Below are 22175 nucleotides of genomic sequence, written 5' to 3'. Positions count from 1 at the left end.
AGTCCAAGAGGAAAAAAAAAAGAACACAGTTACTGAAGACCTTCAGAAAACAGAAAAGCGTGCTCAGTTCTAACAGGCCATTCCCAGAGGTTAGGTTATTAGCCTTGTACTTAATTCCACATACATTCTTAATAGGAATAACAGACACAGCTTTTAGTTTAGCTATTTTTTTCCCTAGTAATGCAGTAGTGCGGTGTAGCTTCCAAACCTTAGCGATTTAATAGCGAGGGAGTCGCTGTACATTTTAGACCTTGATTTCAACCCAAATGCAATGCAATTCAAAGACTCTTGGCTTACAGGCACCGAGTAAGAATTTATAAACAGTCCCTTTTCAGGACAGAGAGAGGTTAAAATTCAGTAAGAAAGACATGAGCATTACACGTGTGGGCATTTTTTTTTTTTTTTTTTTTTTTTAAATCTACAGTTAAAACAGCGAAGTTGAGTCAAATACACAATATTCTAGGCTACAACCACTGGGAAGGGGAGAGGCAGGTCAGTGGACTTTTTGTCCTTTTTAATTGTAATGCTTCTTCCTGAGTGTTTTTGTTGAACTTTCAGAATCAGAAAACATTTTCCTCTTTAAGAGGTGAAAGCCGCCAAGTATTTGCAACGGAAGGAAATAAATAATTTTCAGTTACTGAACTCAGTTAGTTACTAGAGCAAAAAGCCTCTGTTTTAAGCATATAGTTTAAGTTATACAAGTTTACAAGGAACAGTAAATTTTAGAGGTCTTTAAAAACATTTTTTAAAGATCAACTACTATATAGAACAAGCAGGAATCTTGGTCTTTTTCTGTTTAATAGATGAATCAAATTTAGCACTTCATAAAGCAGAAATATTAGATCAGTTAAATAAAGCAGAAGACACTGGTCAAAATTACAGACCAACATAAGGTAATTTAATGCTGAGATCTCCAAAAAAAGAAATACAGCAAGCTCACATGGCGAACAACAGCCCACCGCTGCCCTCTGACACTCTGATTCTTTCCATGAACCTGTGCAACTTACTATTTTTCCACTATCTCCCTGGGGAACGTACAGCTGAAAACTGCCATTTTACTGTTAGATATAGGTTACTGCACCTTTGCTGTTTTTCTCTAGCGTTACATCTATATATGATGTTGGCACATAGCCTTCCTCTCCATTATGTCTTCGAGCTCTTGTCCACCCGTCTCCTTTATCCTCCTCAATAATGTACAAAATTTCCCCTTCTTTCATTGCTAGAGTGCCTTCATTATGACCTGGGAAAACAAGAGGCAATGAAGTCTCCATGTTACAAGAGAATTTCAAGCAATCTTTCTCCCAGGATATAGTTTCCAGACTATATATAAACAGGAAGTATCAAAAATCCGTGGAAGTGAACATGTGGTTCTGCAGGCTTGCAGACAAAAACCTGGTCCCATTTGTAAATCTGAGCACTTGCCAGTAGCTGTGCTTTCTAATACCTCACAACATCATAACAGTACTAATCTGCCCATGAATTACAAAGTTTTTCCATTGATCTTATAAGCAACTGCTTATAATGTACTTAAAATCATTTTACCTGTCTTCCATGTAACAAATAAACCATGCCTTTTAGTCAAGGTACCTTTCAGTCAAAGAAGAACATACGTTGTTAACCTTACCATCAAAAGGATATATTGCCTTGCAGTGTCCTATTGCTGGTAACGGATCATCATCTTCAAATTCATCATCAAACTCATTTGGATGTGCATGCTGCTGTGTTGGGCCTCTAACTTCCTGATTTGCATCATCTGTGTAACTCCCTTCAGGGCTGTAACGCAACAATTAAAACATGAGGATTTTGAAGAGTTCTTAGCTCCAGAACTCTGAACACACACAGGATACATCATGGATATTACTCTGGGAATGCCTATTAGCAGCATATACATTTACTACTGGAGATGATTTTCTGAAAAAGTTTCAAGCTGACAGGCTTGGGACTGAACTCCCATAAGAAAACATAAATTTGACAAAACCATGCAAAACTGGTGAGCCTTATACAATGGAGTAAGATAGTTTTAAAACACTCTGCTATTTAATGAGTGGGTGTTTCAATTAGACTCTCAATTTTTTATGTTACCATGACAACATGAGGTAAATGCTAGAATTTGGAACCAGTAAGATTTTCCTTAAGGAATAGCCATCATCTGTGGCTAACAATCAAAGGGAAGTACTGATTCTAACATAAGATATAAAAACAGTAGAGATAGAGTAGTGACCTCTCTCTGCCCTGTGTTACAAGGTGGTTGATATCACTGCTGTGCCGCCTGTCACTTCTGGCTGCTACTTTACCTTCAACTTCAGACAGCCAAGCCTTGAAGAGGAAAGACAAATATTCATGTTAAAGAAAACTTAATTCTAAGACAGCAAATGTCATTTTACAAATACATGTATAACAGTTTAGTTTTCAGTACACAGCTGTATGAAGACTGCATTCACATGTGAAGTTTCACACTTATTTTACATGAAGTGTGAAACTATCCCCTCTGTTTAGCCTTTGCTCCATGTTAGAATCAAGAATGTAACAAAAAAACCCCACTTCTTTAATAGTGAAAGTGAATTGCAGAATAAGTGATTAATGACTCTTATTAAGAGTTTGTATCTTTTTTAGAGGAACATACCCGAAAATAAGGCACCCCATGGAAAACTGAACAACTTCTTAAGTATTCTTCTGGCTGCTACATTTGTAATTCATAAGGCAAACTACTGTGTTAATATTCATTTACATTTTCCAAAAAATTTAGATTTTAACCTCATTCTTGTGTATTTCCATCCGAAGACGGTCCATGTTGCTCATGGTCTCAGCTAGTTTTGGTTGCAAACTGCCAGGATCACCCATTTGGGGATTTTTTTCATAAACGTCCTTCATCTTGATGAGGGCATCTCTAACAACATACAAGACCCCATAATTATAAAACCCACATAAACTTCTACCAGTTCATTAAAAAAAAAAAAGTGTTTACACATATGAGATTCTGACCTATAATTAGAGGTCCTAGATACTAAGAACTACAGCTCCCCCACCACTCCTAAACACTTTTCTATTCTGTCACCTTAGCATTTTGCTTTCCTTTCTTGCCTCTTGCACAAGCATACAAGGAATCCAACTGTTGATTCTTCTCTATCCAGTGTCAGTACTGTTTCTGTTTGTTACATGCAATTGCTTACATAATGCTCTTTTTGATGTAGTAAGTTGCATCCCTCTTGCTTGACAGACCTACACCCTGATATTCAGTTACTTAGAGCCAGTATTTCCTATGCAACATTATGACCACAATGTGTATTATAATGAAGCAGAAGGAGGCAATGAAACCAGACTCTACCTACAATGAAATATAGATTAAAAATGCTTCATAATAGTCAGCCTAAGGTAGCACATTCTCCCCTAACTTTTGAGCACTACTGGCTCAGGCAGAGGACTGTAAAAGACACAAAGAGAACCATGACAGAACTCCCCAAAATTCACTCACTTTTGGTCTGTTTCCTTCTGTAGTTCTCTGTTGAGTTCATCAATTCTCTGCTGCAGTTTCTTGCGTCTTTGCTCTGGAGGCAGGTGGCTGAAATCTTCTAAAGCAGGGCCCTGCAAGTATAAATATTATTAAACAAGTAATACGCATATACCTAGACAGCTGAACTGACATATCCACACACGAACAGTGTTCACTGGAAGCAGGATGGGCCTTGTTAACAACTCTACTCAACATAAAGATCTATAAAAGATCACAAAGGAATAAATACATGTTCTTGCTCTCAGATCATAGTCATTCATTCCATCCCCTTCCTTGGGGGGGGGGGGGGGAGGGGGAGGCACAGACCACAGTTGTGGCTACAGTTAAATGAGGAGATTTGAAGAAGGGTCGTCTATCCCATCTGAATATACATCAAAATAATCACATGAGAAAAAGTATTAGTATTTACAAGTCACTATGGCATAAAGTCATTTTGTCTACATACTAGCCAGAACGTATTTCGAGTAACTTCAACTGAGCTAAAAGAGATAAGACTTCTATTATTTTGTTTCAGGGAATCATAGCATAGATCACACAAATTTAGTCTGGTTTTTGCAATAAAGCAAGATACAAAACTCTGAAAGATTTGTAGTAAAACATCAATTATTTTTTTTTTAAATATAACTACAATATTCACTTACTGAAACTCAATATTCTGCAAAAGCAATAAACAGAAACATACATATACAATTGAAATTCCTTGTTTTGAACAAAATTACCTATCAATCTTGAAGAAGATTTGTTTTAAATTACTTTGTAAATACAACTTCAGCTAATCAGATACTCTTACTATCTTCTGTCACAGCTCAGGTTTGTAAGTAGTAATTTGTACACCAAACAATAGGCAGTTTGAAAAGCTGAGCCATGAACTTCCCTATTACATCCACGGCACTTGAAGTAGTTTTACAAAGGACAGATTTAGATTCAGAATTACTAAACAGTAATTCCAGTCAGAATAGAAATCTAAGCAGCAGTATGTGTATGATTGATTCTTTATGTGGACTGTGTTTTTCTGTAACTATTTGGATGCTGTCAAAAGAAAAATGCTATGATTTCATAATTTAGATCTTTATTCCAAATTATTATCATAAGTCTCTTTCAGTTGTTCATCAGTCTTACTATAAAACACACTAAGTGGATCTGAATTAACTTAAAAAGGTCTATTACATTTTCCCTAGAATGAAAAAAAAAAAGTTCATAGAGTACACAGAACACCTTTATACCATCAAAATTTTGATCTAACTTGTTACTTTAAATCAAAACTTATTTAATAATTCCAAGTCGCCTTTTTTAATTGTAACAAAGAATGTTTCAGGGAGGAAAAAAATGCCACTAATTTACAAACACTGTTATTCTTAAAAAAAAAAAAAAATAAAATAACCTCAAGACAACCTACAGTTTTGAGCCCCAAACCCGCAGAGGTTGACATCTTGTTGACACAAGTGCAAACTTGTGTCTGTGTAGCAATCAGGATGGAAGAGCTTGGGTGTGTAAAGCACGCAAAGAGATTTTTACGTATCTTTTGAGTTTGCTGTGAAAATTCTTCCCCTCAGGTGACAGACACCCTCAGTTTCCTTTTTAAGATGGAAATAAGATACATACCTTACTGACAGAAAGTTATGTTATACTTAACTATTAAGTAAGTTGTTTTAAGCATAGGAATACACACACACACCCGCCAGCCATTATAGTAACTCTCCACAGAGGTAAACCGAACTGGACAGCATTTCTTCTGTCAGTAAGAAACTTGACAGAAACTTGACTGTCAGGATTTTCACAGAAGCAACCACAGGCTCACATGCCTGTGGTTTTAATTTTTACAGTTCCCAAGTTTTTAAGTCGCTCCTCTTAAAAAAATCTTCTTCCCTCTCAACTACTTGGTTCTTTTGCACTCATTAAATCGTAACCTCACTACCCTCCTTAGTCACAGTATTCAAGAAAGGAAATCAAGATCTGGTGTTTCCAACATAAAGCAGCAGTAGTTCTTTGGGAGGAGGGGAGGTAGGGGAGAGAATCATTTCTTGCCTTTTACACGCTACAAAGAAACAAGAAAAGATGGTAACATCCTGTTTCATCATTCCTCTGCACAGGTCAGTTATAAACAGAATATCCTACAGTAAAAAAAATCAGAAGAACAGAATTCTTACCATGAATTTTACTGATTTACTTTGGAAAACAATATTTATCAAGATGTATTTTTCATCTAACATAACAGTTTTGTAATATACCTGAACATGAAGGATCATCTCCCCTGCAAATTTCTGGTTAAATTCAAAGGACTGAATTTTACAGCATTCAATATTTCTCCTTTGCACAAGTTTTTTAATCTTTTTACACACTTACTTTATACTGCTTTAACAATTTTCCTGACAAAGAGAAATCACTATTTCCATCATGACCAGCTCCTGAACACTGGTCAATGCTAAAACTCCAAAATCACATATTAGTTGAAACCAGATCACAAGTGCAATTATCTCACATTAAGCACAGACGATTAAAAAGACAACTGTGATGAGGTGGAAAATCTGAAGATGTATTTCAGCACCTGATTTAAAGCAGTTATGATATGGAAACACTTTCAAAGGATTACTTTCATGCTATCTTAGCAGAAGTACAGCAGACAGATCAGCACACGGGCTTACCATCTTCACCGACCACTGCACAGTTCATTTGAAAACAGAAAGAAACGGGAAATTATTCACATGCAACCACTAGTTAAGAAAATGATTAATGCCTAAGAATGTATCTTTAAAATATTATTTAAAAGATTAACATTGTAATTAGTAAAAAAAATACATTTTACTATAAGCATAAGAACAGAAAATACAAGAATCTGAAATGCATTTCTGCATTGAGAATTATTGATTTTAAAATTACAGTATATGATAACAAGTATTTTAACTTACGAAATTATAACAACTTCATTAGACTACTTTTGAATTTAAATATTTTTGAGTAATATGCTTAGTATCTTCTATTGTAAGAGAAGAAACAAACACACAGCCAACACTACACAAAAGAGCAGAATTTGATGACAATGAAGGAAAGACTGGTCAGCCATATGCAAAGAGTTAGTTAATTATAGCTAACAATTCACTACCATCATTTCTACAAATATAATTTTTAAAACATATTTATTTCATTATCTCAGTAGAACAACAACACAACACACAAAAATCTTCCTTTTCAAGTTTAAAAGTTTATATTTTTATTTTTTAAAAACAGTATATTTTGGTCATTGCTGCTATTCTGAAAATACTTCAGTCTAGATAAAAATATGTGTTCAAAGAGTAAAAACTTTCTTCTTAGAGAAAGTAAATAAAACACATGAGATGACAGGTGTCATATCTTGAGTTTAACAAGTCACAGCATTCTGGAGGTCTTTCAGATTTTCAACAACTTTGGATAAGCCCTGCCAGCAAAACACCAAGCAACTAGGAATGAAGCTTCCATTACCACAGCAATGACTTGCACTTCTTGCATTTACCACACCTACAGCAACTGTTAGAGGACTGTTGACTGGGGAACACACGCAGAATTTCTAGCCATAGAAAGGCAACTACATGAGGAAAGAGAAACACCTTCACAAACAATAGCTTGGTAGAAACCTTAATAAAGTCCAAGGACATAAAATGACTATAAATATTTTTTCCCCTTTACAGAGAGTCTTCCAAGAAAACACAGGCAAATCTTACTTCTTGTTCATGACATATCCGGTTATGTATCAAATGGCAAAGAGTAAAGACCTTTCATCACCACTAACATTATCTGGAAATGTTAGAATCCAGAGAATAATAAAAATTATGTAAGAGTAATACTAATAAAAGCAAGGCACAGCTATACTTCAGACTTCTTTTTTATACAACCTATTACTGTTTTGCATGCATTGGTAACTAGAACTGCTGTTTGCTGCTTTACCTGTACAGCCAAAGGGGGAAAATCTGATGCACGAAGCACAGGATGAGGGAAATTTGGTTTGGTGATCTTAACTGTCTTGAGTGAAATTCTGTACAGGGCAGGTAAAACAAAATATCCAGTGTGTGTCTGATCTCATGTCAACTCATGAATAAATCTCAGTAGAAACCAAAGCAAATTAAAATGCCACTTGATAGTTCTGCATATAAATACCACTTGGACAAAGTTTTACAGGGACAAAACTGTGAAAATCACAGGATGATGTACTTGCAGCTAGCACTGAATCAAAATACATTAAAAAGATAAAACTAATCAATGTCACACAAAATTAGAATTACAGTTTACAGTGAAGTTGAAAAGGCACTTAGTATGAGATAATGTAGTATATGTTAAAATGCTATCAGGGTATTTCCAAATATTAAAAAAAATTTAAATGTTCATTCTGTAGATTTACAGAGATTAAGTATTTGATACTGTAGGATTTTTGAGTTAAACCAGATTTGTAGCATAGTAATGATCCATGTTAATATTACAGAATACCTCTCTTAAATTACTTTCAACAATATGATCAATTAAATGGTAAAAATACAAAAATTAGAGGAAAGTGTTTTTTCATTTTCCAATGACATTCTGTAGCTATCAGGAGACATTCTTTTACCTCAGTAAGAAATTCTAGAACTAGTAATGCTACTGGGCTTTGCTGTATGACCCAGAAGCTGACAAATTTAGTGACCAACAGAAAGGGGGCATAATCAAGACCTCTGTATTTCAACCGCTACCTTATCTAGTTCCTCACTGAGTACTAACAAAGGAACATTATCTTCATCACCAAAACAAACTATGGTAGAAGTGATTCAGAGGGAGAAAGCAGAATCTGTCTGCCATAAATAATTAAGAGGACCACAAAGATCATCTAAAAATGGTGCTGGTAGAAAGAATAAATCTCAAAATACCTGTCGGCCTGAAATAACATGCCACCATGTGAGTTAAAGATAAACAGATTTTAAATGTAACTAATTATAACTCAGAATGATGGTGAGGGAACCTCTAAAACATTAACTTTACTGCAATACAAAACTGTTGCACTTTGATCTCCCCATTTCATCAATAGTAGCTTGTCATTGCTGATGCAAAACTGAGACAGCAAGTCAATTTTGTTTTCAAGTATCAGAAAGTCATCAGTTTTATATAATCAAGTGCATCTAATCATCTCATTATATGCATCAATAAATATCATAAAACTTACAAAAACAGGACAGCCTATGTTTCACTGACATAACAGGAAACTGCCAGTATATTTATCACTAGTACTATATATGTTGCTAGGAAACCAATGAACATCTCATTTTTATTGTTTTTTGAACAAATTCTATTTGCAGAATATACCCACTATAAATTAGCAAATGAATTGATAAATCTTAGAAAATGGCATTTGTTAAGAATGAATTTTATCCAAAAGAACCTTGAACAAACAAGAACAATTTTAACTATCAATCATAAAATGCATTAAAGTAGCATTTCAAAATCTGCAAACACCATGTACTAAAGCATTTGATGTACAAAAGAGAAAACAATCTCTCCCTTCTTAGTTTGATATCTCATAAACCAGCTACTATTATTTCAATAAAAAGTTAGCAAATAAGATAATCTGATCTGTCAGATTTTTTTGTGATGACTCTATTCCCAATGATAAATTACTGCAGAAGAATGTTACATGATGGTAGGAAAACATTTGTGAATGTGAACAACAATGAAAAAAGATATCATACATATGCTGAGCACCCTCTTTATAAAACCCTTCTTTCGGGCTTAAGTATTTGGAATGTTATGAAGAGTATTTTTTTATTTTTTTAACCTGTTCAAAACATCTATATGTGAAACAAAATATCCTAAAAGTGACCTTCTGGCAGAGTGTTTTAACAGAGTAAGCCTTATAATGAGGGTGAAGAGCATTAGAAAAGCCACATCACAAACACACTGCTCATAGCCCATCATGCATTTCAACTTGTTATCAAACTTACCCCTCTTTTGAGGCTTCTGAAAGAAGGAATTCTGGGCTTCCCTGTTTTTATGTCACTCATGCAATAATGCACTGGTTCAATGGAGAATATGGGATACTGGGACCCATTAGGAGTACTGGATGTGTATAAACTAGTAGGGGTTAGGGGTGGGGACTGTGGCTAATATGGAAATAAAGAAAGCAATAAATAAGCCAAATGTTCAGAGTGATTTTAAAATGAAAATTCTGTCTTATAAAAACAAAATTTCCATCCAACACAGAAACAGTTTGCAGCATGTTCCACAAATACATTTACACTACAACTGTATTGGCTTTAACAGGTTTCTGTCATGAATTAATCTTGACAGTCACAGGTTGGTGCAGAGAAGTATCTAAGTATCTAAGATCTGCAAACACCGTGTACTACAGCATTTGATGTACAAAAGAGAAAATAATTTCTCCCTTCTTAGTTTGGTATCTCATAAACCAGTTACTATTATTTCAATTAAAAGTTAGCAAATAAAGAGATCTGATCTGTCAGATTTTTTTGTGATGACTGTATTCCCAATGATAAATTACTGCAAATAAATTACTTGGAGTATCTAAGAAAGCTTTAGACTCAACTTCTGCAAAATCCTAAAAATACCAAAGTTGCCTGTCTCTTTTCTTAAAGCAAGAAGTTCTGCTTTTTCCAACTTTAGTTACAGTCATTCTGGAAGCCTTGGTACTCTTGCTTGCTTTTTCCTCCTATATATCTATCTTTTTTCAGTGCATCTGGACAGGTAAGCTACAAATAGAAACATTAGGTACATCCATGAAGAATGACTAAAATAAAAAATAGATTCAATTTCCATAGTCAAACTGGACTGTTACAATGGCTGCATGGTTTTCATAATCGTAGCCACTAGAACTTCCTTCACTTGTTTTAAATTGCTTCCCTCTTTTTTCTCTCTCATGCCTCTGCTGATTTTCCATTTGAATGTTTCTTCTCTACTATTCTTCTGCTGCATGACTCATTCCCCTTCCAAAATACTTTGCTGTCTTTTACTATATTAAAAATAGGTAAATAGTCTATCTTGAAGTCAAGCTCAGTCAAGAGTTTCAGCTAAATCAAGGCCCAAAGGCCACAATGAATACGCCAGCATATTTTTATATTACCCAAGTATAACAATATCTACTTTCTTATCTATCAAGTTCCTTAAATGATATTTGAAGTTAAAAATAGATACATATCATGAGAAGTATTCTGCTCCTGGCTGCTGATTTTAAAGGGTTTTTTTCCTCATTTCTCCAGAAAACGTGAGAAAATGGACATAATTTTCCATTTCCTCTAGGCACTTAAGGCAGAGATGCATGTATGTATGCACATACATATGTATAGCTGTGATTCCATATAGGAAACAGTAAAGGCTGCTATCCAAATGCCAACATACAACACGAACAAACAAGGGAAGAAAAAAAAAGAGCGGAGGGGCAAAAATCCTGCCAGCTTTCTTCAGTAACCATCATACTAAGGAATTTATTGTAATTACAGTAAGTGCCAGGTCCAGACTGTAAACTGATCTGGATTTTCATAGCTTCACTGTCCACAGAAGGGAGACCATTCTCACAAAGATGTCTTACTTTCAAACTGGTAATGATCTTATTTCAGAATAGGCTGAATCTCACCTATCTCTGCAGCCACATAAAATAAAACATGCTAATATGTTGCACTGATAAACTGTAATTGGATGCCACCCTGCTTTACATGCTCTAGGTGACTTTGCTTGAGCAGGGGGGTCTCCAGAGGTCCCTTCCAACCTTACCGATTCTGTGATTCTGTAGTTAATAGTTTTACTGTATGAAAAGTAAACAATCAGTTTTCATTGCTAACATACAGCTGCAGTTGCATAATACACCAAAGAGGGAATAAAGAATCACATATACCCTTTCTTTCTGTAGAGAAGATCTGCTTGCTTAGAATAAAATTAACGGAAAAATAAATCCTACCACTAAAAAAGCCTAAGAATAGTTTGCTATAATAAATGATTTTAATTTCATCAGGCAGAAGCCTCACTGAAATTTGTGGGCATCATTAAAATGACTCATCGATATGCTTTAACACTAAATAAAAGCCTAACAGAAAACTATATATATATTAAATTATTCATTTATAGAGCCAATATTTATATTAATAAATTTTTTGTTGACTCACGAAGGCATCTTGCACAGAAAGTGTCACTTCAAACTAAAATAATTATACAAGGAACAAGCAATTTCTCTGCTTCAATTTTTTTCTTGAGCGTAGGGTTTCTTTAAAAATCTATTTCATATTAACATTTTATCTAGAAGATTTACCTTCTGGAAAGGTATGGAGCCTCAGTAGTTCACTTTACCAATGAGATATTCAAAATCTTAATGTTTTCAGACAAACTTCACAAGCTTGCAAAAGGTGCAAGTATAATAATCTACACAATACTCCTACATATAAACATCTAAAAAAGATATCATTTAAAGAGTTTCCTTTTCTTATTATACGAGAGATCTGAAGTCTGCTGGATTCTAAAGCATACATCTCCTAATCTTTTCTGCTTATAATACATTCCAGATTAATACTTCTTCTATGGAAGGGCAGAAAAGAAACAGAAATGGGAAGCTATTTTTATTTACATTATTTAAAACTATGCAGAATATCAAATAAGCATTAAAAAATTCCAGGACACAAATCAGTAGAAAAAAAATTTGCAAAATTTCCCCAGTGAGAACTTCCATAAAAGCAAAATTTGCCATTCTTGATTTTTTCTAGATTCCCAACCCCATTCAAATCTTCAGATCTCTTTGTACATTTTTAAAAAGAAAATGTCGGGCAAGGGGGAAGTTATTTTAAAATAAGTAATTGTCATTTCCATGCACTCTAGATCTTCGCATTTTAATGTTCCGAATAGTAATTTCATAATTGTTACCTTCGGCTTCTTTCCGAATAGCCACAGCTTTCCTTTAGCCTTGCCCACAGTAGTTTTTGAATCAATTCTCATTCCTTCCTGCTTTGGAGTACTGATCGTTCCATCAGAGATGGTTCTGTAAATATTCTGACTATAATCCTCAAATGGGAAATCTCCAGGAGGTTCAAAACCAGATTTGAAGCAGTCTATCACTAGTTGAGAGTCCTAAACACAGGACATTAAGGAGTTTAAAAACAAGCACAGATATCCAGATATGAAGAGAGAAACTGAGACATCCTTAAAACCCTTAAAAGATTCAATGTTGTACACTGGAGAAGCAACAACAATGTTGGTATCCAGATTGTTTCAGGATAACCAAAACAAAGTGTCCAAAATCATACACAGCAAGGAAGTATCACTGAACTTGCAATGAAATGTAAAGAGAACTGACACCAACATAGAAGTGGCCATTTAGGCTGAATATTGAAGTCACAACACCTTTAAGGCAAGTAAGTACTCAGCTACAAAAAGATAAATGGACAGGATAAATCAGTCTGTCCCCTTCTCCACAATTTCAATGTCATTTAACTTGTTCACACACACTTAAAAAGTAGCTAAACTTTACTTACTCTATGTTCATCAACGGATTTTGCAGCAAGAATCATTCCTTCTAAACATTTAGAGATGATAGGAATAACCTTACGCTCAGAGTCGGCAAAACCTTTGTAACATTCACTAAGTTTGATTGTCCTTCTTTCATCCATTTCTTGAAGTTGCTGCAAGCATAAAGTAAAACAAAATAAAGGTTTATTTGCTGATTTTTTCTTCCAGTCCTGATGGATGCAGTTATGGTGGTCATCACAATGTAGTATAAAATCTCTGTGCTTTCCTAGTATTTTCATTTACTTAACAAAATAGAACCTAATTAAGTTAAAAAAAAACAAGTCACTTCAGACAGACTTAAGAAGTACAGAACAGTAATCGTGAAGAGTCAATATTCTCATTTTTGAATTGGAGACTAGACTTCTTCCCCTCTTCATTTTTAAAGGACGTGTATGCTCTTTTCAGCCACATACTTAATTACAAATATTTGTTCCATGAAAAAATGAAAATTATAGTGAAGAAAAATACTTCTAATTTCTGTATCTCCTCACTGTCTCCTTTCACTTCCAAATAATTTATTTCTGGTAATAAGTCTGCAGTCTCATTTTCTTTAACTTTGCTTTTATTTTTATGCTTTCCTAAATACCAATGATTAGCAAAAACATGAGAAGTTACAAATACTAAAATTATGTGCCACTTAGACATGCTGTCTCATTTGAAATACAAACCATTTCCTTTAGAAGTGTGCAAGAAAATAAAGAAAAGTTGCCATTACATAAGATTTGTAACAAAAGTCTACTGGAACACAACTGAAAAAGAACAAATCAAAGGGAAGTAACATTAAGAAAATAACCCTGGACCTTTCATCTAACTGAAGGTGAAAAAAGAAAATAACAATAATAATACATATTTTCAATTTATTATCAAAATGACATAAGACTTTAGATCTTTCCTATATCTATTCTAGCAGTAGCAGATGTCTCAAAGAGCATCTGATTTCATCTGCCTAAGAGAAAGCAACAGCCAAGTCATACTAACCCTCTCTTCCCCAATTTTCCCATACAACATTACCAAACAATTGAAAGAAAATAATAAAAAACTGCCCCAAGAAAAGTTTGAACAAGTCCTTTCTACTCTTATTAAAAATTTCAGAAAACACGAGTATTATCTCACAATGATAACAAAATTTAAATCTAGAGAAATAAATGCAATAAAGCAAATCTCCACTCCAAACTACAAAGATGACTGAATTGTTTCTCCTAGGAGTTGGCTGCAATTCCTCCATTAGTCTGCTAACGTCAGATCTACTGAAGCACTGCTTACCAGTTAAAATATTAAAAACCTCTTTAATAAGACAGGACAATTTCCTCCTGTGAATCGTGGACCATCAAATAAATAATTGTTTAAAACAGGATGTCCCCTGTGTTTCTGCAAAACATCAAGCATTCTCTATTTGAAACACTTTTAATAAAGTCAACACTCACTTTTCTTACATTTCCTTACTCTGATTCTCAGAATCAAGTTCTACAGTCAGTGTTCTCCCAAACGCCTGAGCATACATACCACTAGACTTCTGAAGACTCCCTCTGCTAATGCTCTCCAATTACTTTGCTTTAAACTAGTTTTTGCAAAATCTCATTTTTGAGAGCATTTTTTTCTTAGCAAACATGCAAAACACCTTGAGAAATTTCCTTTTCAGGTGAAAAATCTTGACTTATTTTTACATTTATATTATTTTAGAGATTTCTGTGGACTGCTGATAACGTTATGATGCAATAGTTGTCTAGCAACACAGACACAAATGGCCTTATCTAATAAACTGGGGGAAGGGAGGAGCCCTCTGCCTCCAAATCTACCCAATATGTTCCTGTACATGGGATCCACTACACCACATAGTCTCCACTAGCTGTATGTTTTCCTTCACCTCTACTAGAGTCCAGGCATTTTAAAGAAAACAAATCAAGAGCTAGTGATTAAAATTTGTTAGAATAATTAACATCTGCTCACTCAGATCTCTCAAATTTTTATTTTACCATAGTTCTTCAGTATTATTTAAGCAGTCTACAAAATACAAAATTTTCATAGAACGTGCAACAGAATGTTTTCATTGCAAGTCTAAGCATAATAAGAGCCAGCAATAAAACAGCAGTCTGACAAATGGCAGACTGCATCGGATCATGCTAATTTCCTAAGAAAATTACCTACTACGATTCTAAAAAAAGAGTTTGAAGCTTTAAAACCTATTTCTTCCTCAGAAGATCAGACATACTTCATTAAGTATTAATTTTACCTTATAAATTTGAGGAATGACAATGTAGTAGTGTTTGTGTTGTTCTCCATTAAAATTCTGTAGTTGTGCAGCATATTCATTTTTGTTTTCATCAGCCATGTGTGTGCGCAGGTTTAACTGTTGCTTAGCCTAGTAGGAAAGTGTTAACAGTTCAAACATGTCTTGTGCTTTTCAAAGATATATAGCTTTGTTTTAATCTATTAAATCTATTCAATCTATCCACCAACTATGTAAAAACACTAATCACAATAATCATTGAAGCTGATACACTTCTTATAATTGAAAAAGAATGTGAGCCTTGATTTATACTGACAACCTCTAGACCTACTGTGTTGTATACAGAGAAAGCAATGATCATTTTAGCTCCCCTAGAAAAGCTGCTTAAATACATATCCAAAAAAAGATAATGAAGTGACTAAACTAGACTAAATATATACCACAAGATACAAGGTACTAGTAAGCCTGCCTGCTGAAGGAAGATAACCCACTCAGTATCATCTTGAGAATAATGAAGAAGCGTACTCCCTTTCTGCACTATCTTACATTTTATAGTAACTTTGATTTTGCACATAAGCAGTAAGCATATGCATATAATACATGACTTAGTACACTCAGAGAATGTTGTTTCAGCACTGCTGATGATAAACATACAAATAAAATATTTTTATATCTAAGGGAAAGGGAAGAAAGAGATGGCACCACTCTTACCTTCTCAACATCAGCCTTGGTTGCATTAGTGTCATTGTCCAATCTTTCATAGCTTTGCTGTGCCTTCTCTGCTTCTCTGCATTCTCGCTCAAACTTTTTTTTGCTCTACAAGATACACAAACTTACTGCATCACCAGCCAATATCCTATTTTGATTTGGTACAGTAACTTTGAATTCTAATGATCAAAGCTTCCATTTAAATAAAGACTTTAAATTCATTAAGTACACTTTTATTTAAGTAAATTCACTTCATTAAGTACCTTCATTTAAGTAAATACACTGCTCTTGCAGGAGCAAACAATTAGGTCTCCAAAATTTTCAACATATTTGTTTAAAACCTATCTATTTCATCAAAGTAGTAGCAAGAAAACAATTGCAATTAGGCTAAAAAATATCAACTAATCAAAATACAAAATATACTATTACAAACAACTGCAGTTAAGTATAAACAGACAGGTCCACACTTTTTTAGCCTGACTTCAATAACCTAAAAGAAAGGTAAGGGGAAGAAAATAAAATCTGGACTCATATTAGTAAAGTCTGAAAGTTAACTTCTTCAATGCTCAAATTTAGTTGAATAAATTCAACTAATTATTTTGAAGATAGTCAGAAAGATTCATCTGCATCTTGAGATCTTAGCATATCCTCAGCATTGCCATCAGCATTCATATTAACTGGAGTAGCTCTGAACAGCATAGATGAGAACAGTATTCAGTATTCTGATGCTCAGTACATCTGTCTGTTGTCAAGACAATTGCTGCAGGAAAGACTGTTGTGGCTCAAGAAGTTAGTTAGCATCTCCACAGACAAACAGTTAACAGAGACTCAGTACTGCTCTTCTGCTTTAATGCAGTCAGGTAATTTTGGTTAAAGTGTCCTTGTAAGGCTTTATGATTTACAAGATTGACTTTGTACTCAAATAAATATAGTACACACAACACGACTGATTGTTTGAGATGAACTCTGGCAATTATCTTTGGGGGAACTCTGGCAATTATCTTTGGGGGAACTCTGGCAATTATCTTTGGGGGCAGGGGGGAATAGCATCTTGAACTACCACATCTGCTTCTACCTGTGATCATTTGACCATGAATTAAACTCTTTGATATGATGCTGAATATTGCTTATCTGGGTCTAAAGAAACTAAACAGAAATTCATTTCTCCAATTTTGCTTCACAATAATCTAGATCAAAGATACAATAAATTAGAAAGACACAGAAACAACAGAGTATTAGAATGCATTTGAACACACATGGAAGTTTTATATTTTCCCCATCTTTAGAAGTGCTGCTTCCAAGAAAAGCATCTTACCATCAGTTCTAGAGAACTTTACTTTCTGCATTTTTCTATAAAAATGTAATTCCGTCTCCTGGAAGGATAACAGTCTATAGCGACATTCTTGAATAAAGCTCATGAAACAAGACCTCAAACTGAGGTCTAATACAGTGACTTGATTTGTATGTCGTCATCTCGTAAATGTGCCTACTAATTACTCTAAGCAAAAAATAGCCTACCGAGACGCAACCGAAAAAGGCCTGTACCCATGTTAAAAACTGCTTCCTCTACACTAGATAAAAGCCAGGGCTTCACTCACACAGACTAAGTGTTTACAGTAAAGTTTTTTTTAAAAAAAATGCAGTAAACTACAAACATATTTGATTGTATTTTGGATACGAGTAAGTCTGATTTGGTCATTCAATAATATATCCAAACATTACTGTCCAAGTGACCAAGCTGACAATAGTTCTGTTTACAGATTACATATTATTAAGTTTGATAGAAAAAAAAAACCACTCACATTATCCATCTGTTTCCAGCACATGTCCAGGTATTGTTGCGCTTTTCGTCCTTCCTGAAGATGCTAGAATCACAAATAAGATTAACTTACAGTATATTACATATATTGTTAGCTTTAGCAAGCTTCTGCTCTATCTACACACAATATGATGTGCTATAGCTCCAGAAAGTTATCAGTACTGTTTTTTGAAAGATAACTACTAAGCATGCAAAATTACACTGGAAAACAAGTAAGTACTCATAAACACTATCTACCAAGATCTTAATTGTCGTATTTCAATAACTGTAGCAAATCAATACATAAAAATACCAGGCTTTCTCTAAATATACATTTGTTACATGCACAAAACCTACTTATTGCTACGTTCATGAAGTTGGACAAAAATACAAATTCTTTCAAAGATCTTTCGATTCTGATACCCTGTTATCAAACTAAAATAAAGAAATTACCATTTTTCTCTCAGTTTTAAGATCATGAGAATATCTCATCAATTCTCCATACACTCTGTGTCCCATTTCTTCTGCAACTACTTCTCGTTGTCCTGCGTAGTCATTCAACTCATTAAGGATGTTAAAAAAGGCTATACACGAAGTAAACCTGACAGAAAGCGCACACACACAAACACACATATACAAAAAGTGGAAAAGTTTTTTTAAATTGACTTTCTTTTTAAACTGAATCAAGAATGCATACGATGGTAAAATCAGACACATTTTACAATAAACCTTATCTCAGTGCTGATCGAATTACAGTAGAAATGCAAGTTGGGAAAGCCTACATGGAGCCTAGCATATACTGTATGTTCAATGTCTCTTCAAATACATTTTATAAGAATATGGATTTTTGTGGATGGAAAAGAAAGAAGAAAAATACTACCTGGAGAGCCCTGTAGTATAGTGGTATCTCCTAAGCTGCCAACTGAGAGGCCTGAGCTTGGGAACGGATACATACGTCCCTAGGCTCGGAGGCTGAACTTGTTGCAGAGATGATGTGCTTGGTGGTCTTGAGGATGGAACATGCCAATCATACCACTCATATGCATCCCGATGGATGATCTACAGAACAAGTTTGCTATCAGCTCTGGAGACAGCTGCCTGTTTGCCTGCCCACCTCTTGGCTGGAAGTAAGGTGCCACTATGGCTGGCACTAAAAAGGGGGGAAGAGGAGGGGCAAAGGGTAGAAAGTGTGTGTGGAAGGGAAGAAAGAAAAAAAAAAAAAAAAAAAAAAAAAAAAAAACAGGCACCACATTAAAATATGCATCTTTCTCTCTTTAACTGTGGAATACTGCCATCTCCATAGGCTTGGCTCTCTGAAATTTAAATGCCATCCTAGAACTAGAAATCCTGTTGCCTGTGGTCCAGGATTTTTGCATAGAGTCAAAAGAACTACCCAAAGTCCTAGAGTGGATTCCCAGATATTCTGTGCACAGCATATGCTCTGGCTGCAACCTGAAGTCCAGCCCCCATGCTTCTATTCATAAGCATTTATGTCCAAAAGAAAAAAAAAATGTATTTTTCTAAATAAATAAAAAATGGCAATGGACATGGACAACAAAATAAGCACTTCTCTTTGATAAATAATCATGAAGTTGTTTAATGCAAATCGCTCCTTCACAGGTAGGCATTCAAACTCCTTTTGTTTCTGGAATTAAAGCAAGTCAGAAGTTTAAGAGGCCTAAGTTCTTCTAGTCAAAAACATAACAGTTCTGCATATACTCAAGTTCCAGGTCTGCATAGCTACATTCATATTGCAATATAAATACGCCGAAAAAACCCTAATACGTTAAGTAAAAATTAGAACCTAAGGACAAATACTTTTTTATTAAGAAAATCATACTAGAACATACACAGCATACTAAACGTTCAAACTTTTGTCTACTTAAGTTTAATTTGCAACAGCTCTATTGAAGTAAACAATTTATGCTTAAGAATTACGACAGAACTATAAAAAGCCAAGCAGAATTCTTTACTTCATGCTTTTGTAGTCTTACCATTTAAAAATTTTCTAAGAACAAACTAACAAAAAAACACTCCAGAAAGCCACAGTTAAAAGTGTACTGTAGTACTGTAGTCGTTGTTTCATATACACATAATTTGAAATGCACATTTTTACCTGGGCTCCTCATCTTTGGTCGAACGTTTAGGACAATATTTCTTAACCAGATTTCTATTAAGGAAAAAAAAATAGGATACTATTTTAGAGTCTCCTCTTAGAAGACATACACATAGCAAACAACATTAACAAATAGTTTATTTTTAATGACTTCAAGGAACAAATCTATTCACTCTATAAACTAACAAGGGTCCTTAAGTTAACACAAGGCAGAATTCTATGGCATTTCAACAGTTAAGCCATTTGGAACTTGAACAATATATTTGTAAATATTTTGAAGTCTCTAATAAATGAGTCACCTCATTTATTTAAATTCCTTCTCAAGCATGCAAAATAAACTAGCAGTCAAGAAAAATGCAAACATACGATCACCTTGTGTGATGTACACATAGCACCCATACTGTATGCACAAGCATAAAACTCCCTGCCTGGTTTAAGCTCTGAGTATACATTCACATAAATGGTTTTAACAATAATACATCCAAACTTTTAATAAGCAGGCTTCCAGAATATAGGAGACAGTATCTCTTTAAAAGGAAAGTGTTACATGTTGTACTATAACCAGTGTTAAAAAATATCAGGTTTCCAGAAACTATGCAAATCTCTGCAAGAGGAGCTCTGGGTCCACCTACAGCACTTTACAGCATATCAGAGCTCAAATTTATTTCTGAAAACACAGATAGGAATTTATCATACAATGCAGAAACAACACCTTATGAAACACATAAGCATTATAATCTACCCTAAAGTACAGATAACACAGGCATACATCGCTTACAAAAACAATTGCAAAATATTTGCAGCTATATATACACACTGCTCCAAATATTACTCTATCTTACACTGGTAATTATAAGATGAAGAACTTGTAATGAAAATGAAATAAAGTCACATAGTTTTACAGACAGGACAGGACAAGAGAAAGAAAGAAAACCATTTATAGTAGTTTTTCACATTCAAATCTTCCTGTGAGCCAATCTTTGCTTACGGAAGTTTTCTGAGCACACATCTCTTCCTGCACAACATTCCATCCTCAAAATAAATATTATTTTTTGTGACAGTAATAAAGTAGTCTTTTAAAATGCCTGATAACCAAGAAGACACATGTTCTTAGTCTCAAAAAAAAAAATCCATAATTCTCCTCCCATTTTTAGTATAGCAAGACTTTATCCTAATTGTATGGGGGGGGGGGTGGAAGGCTATTCCTGCAATTTTCAAAATAGTCAGTTTCCTCCGTAAAGTAGAAAAATTGAAATAAAAGTTCTTCTAGTGCTCCTCTCCTTTCCCTGAGAGAATATATTGTTTTATAGCAAATAAAGGCTCCTTTTCCGTATCAAAGAAAAACAGGTAAGATATAGGATTTTTCTCACGTTGCTTACCCCTCCACATTTGTGCTCCTTGGGATCAAAAAGGTGACGCAAATCAGTTGCAGCATATTTTTTAAAACCATAAGCAGTATTTAAAAAGAAGTCTTTACTACTCAAACAGATAAACCAGTTATTCAAAGAACAAATCCCTATCCCTACAAAAATTCCCTTGTTTTTCAAATATTAGAACCACTTCATCAAAAACTCACTAATAAGGTTTACGCTGTGTGATCAGATCCCTCACTATGGGCATCATTTAAACTATCAACATAATATTTTTAGTGTCAACTAACATACCTAGCAGATGAGGTATATCAATTATTTGCTTTACAAAGCACAATTAAAAGCATCAGAAAGCTGGCAATCAGGATTCTTGCCACACATCTCTAAATAACAGTACCTACCATTTAAGAAAAAATGAAAAACAAGTGACCATGACTGAAACACTCTCATCAAGAAAGAGCATGTTTGTCTCTAGTTTATCAGAGAATAATTCTAAAAGTGTGTTCTTGAGAGGTGGACCCAGATTATGCAAAGAACAAGTTTGAGTTTTAATTGCTCTGGAATACACTTTATTCAACCTTCTGTATTTTGTGAGGGGACAGTATTTTACAGAGAAACAGTATTTTACGCTTCCACCAAATAAGAAATTAAGTACAGAACAATTCAGGAGTTTTGCACACCCAAGAGTTACCCGCTTCAGCAAACCTACCAGAGCTGCTTTAACAGTAATCTTTTAACTGGCCTCAGGATTTAAATCTTCCATCTGTTTGTCCAGTAATAATTGATACAATCAGCCTTTGATTTCCTGGAGTAATTATTAATATAGTTCAAAATACCTTGCCTTAAGCAGCACACAACTGGACTAGAAAAAGCAGTCTGCAGTCACAACCTTACGGAGATGGGGGAGGGAGGAAGAAGAGGAAAAGATTATATGAGACAATCTTAAA

General features: G+C 34.5%; 1 protein-coding gene across 3 annotated transcripts in view; it reads right to left on the bottom strand.

Moving 5' to 3' along the window:
- The window catches only part of FNBP1L (formin binding protein 1 like), a 62173-nt gene that overhangs the window by 2243 nt on the left and 37755 nt on the right, over nucleotides 1–22175 (bottom strand). Inside the window, exons 3-16 of one of the 3 annotated variants that reach the window (XM_062581077.1) lie at nucleotides 19859–19912; nucleotides 18196–18343; nucleotides 17747–17809; nucleotides 15948–16052; nucleotides 15240–15368; nucleotides 12976–13122; nucleotides 12368–12571; nucleotides 9448–9606; nucleotides 6154–6168; nucleotides 3473–3582; nucleotides 2755–2887; nucleotides 2222–2316; nucleotides 1625–1773; nucleotides 3–1240 (exon numbers count right to left, since the gene is read on the bottom strand). In XM_062581077.1, coding sequence (XP_062437061.1) covers nucleotides 1062–1240; nucleotides 1625–1773; nucleotides 2222–2316; nucleotides 2755–2887; nucleotides 3473–3582; nucleotides 6154–6168; nucleotides 9448–9606; nucleotides 12368–12571; nucleotides 12976–13122; nucleotides 15240–15368; nucleotides 15948–16052; nucleotides 17747–17809; nucleotides 18196–18343; nucleotides 19859–19912 — 1690 coding nt within the window. In that variant the 3' untranslated portion in view covers nucleotides 3–1061. Of the gene's footprint in view, nucleotides 1–2; nucleotides 1241–1624; nucleotides 1774–2221; nucleotides 2317–2754; nucleotides 2888–3472; nucleotides 3583–6153; nucleotides 6169–9447; nucleotides 9607–12367; nucleotides 12572–12975; nucleotides 13123–15239; nucleotides 15369–15947; nucleotides 16053–17746; nucleotides 17810–18195; nucleotides 18344–19858; nucleotides 19913–22175 lie in introns of those variants that run through there. The other 2 variants (XM_062581076.1, XM_062581075.1) reach the window with 2 other exon arrangements.

The sequence above is a fragment of the Rhea pennata genome, chromosome 8, assembly GCF_028389875.1.
Source record: "Rhea pennata isolate bPtePen1 chromosome 8, bPtePen1.pri, whole genome shotgun sequence".
NCBI lineage: Eukaryota > Metazoa > Chordata > Aves > Rheiformes > Rheidae > Rhea > Rhea pennata.
The sequence above is the reverse complement of the archived record's forward strand: the minus strand, read 5'-3'. Positions and strand labels throughout refer to the sequence as shown.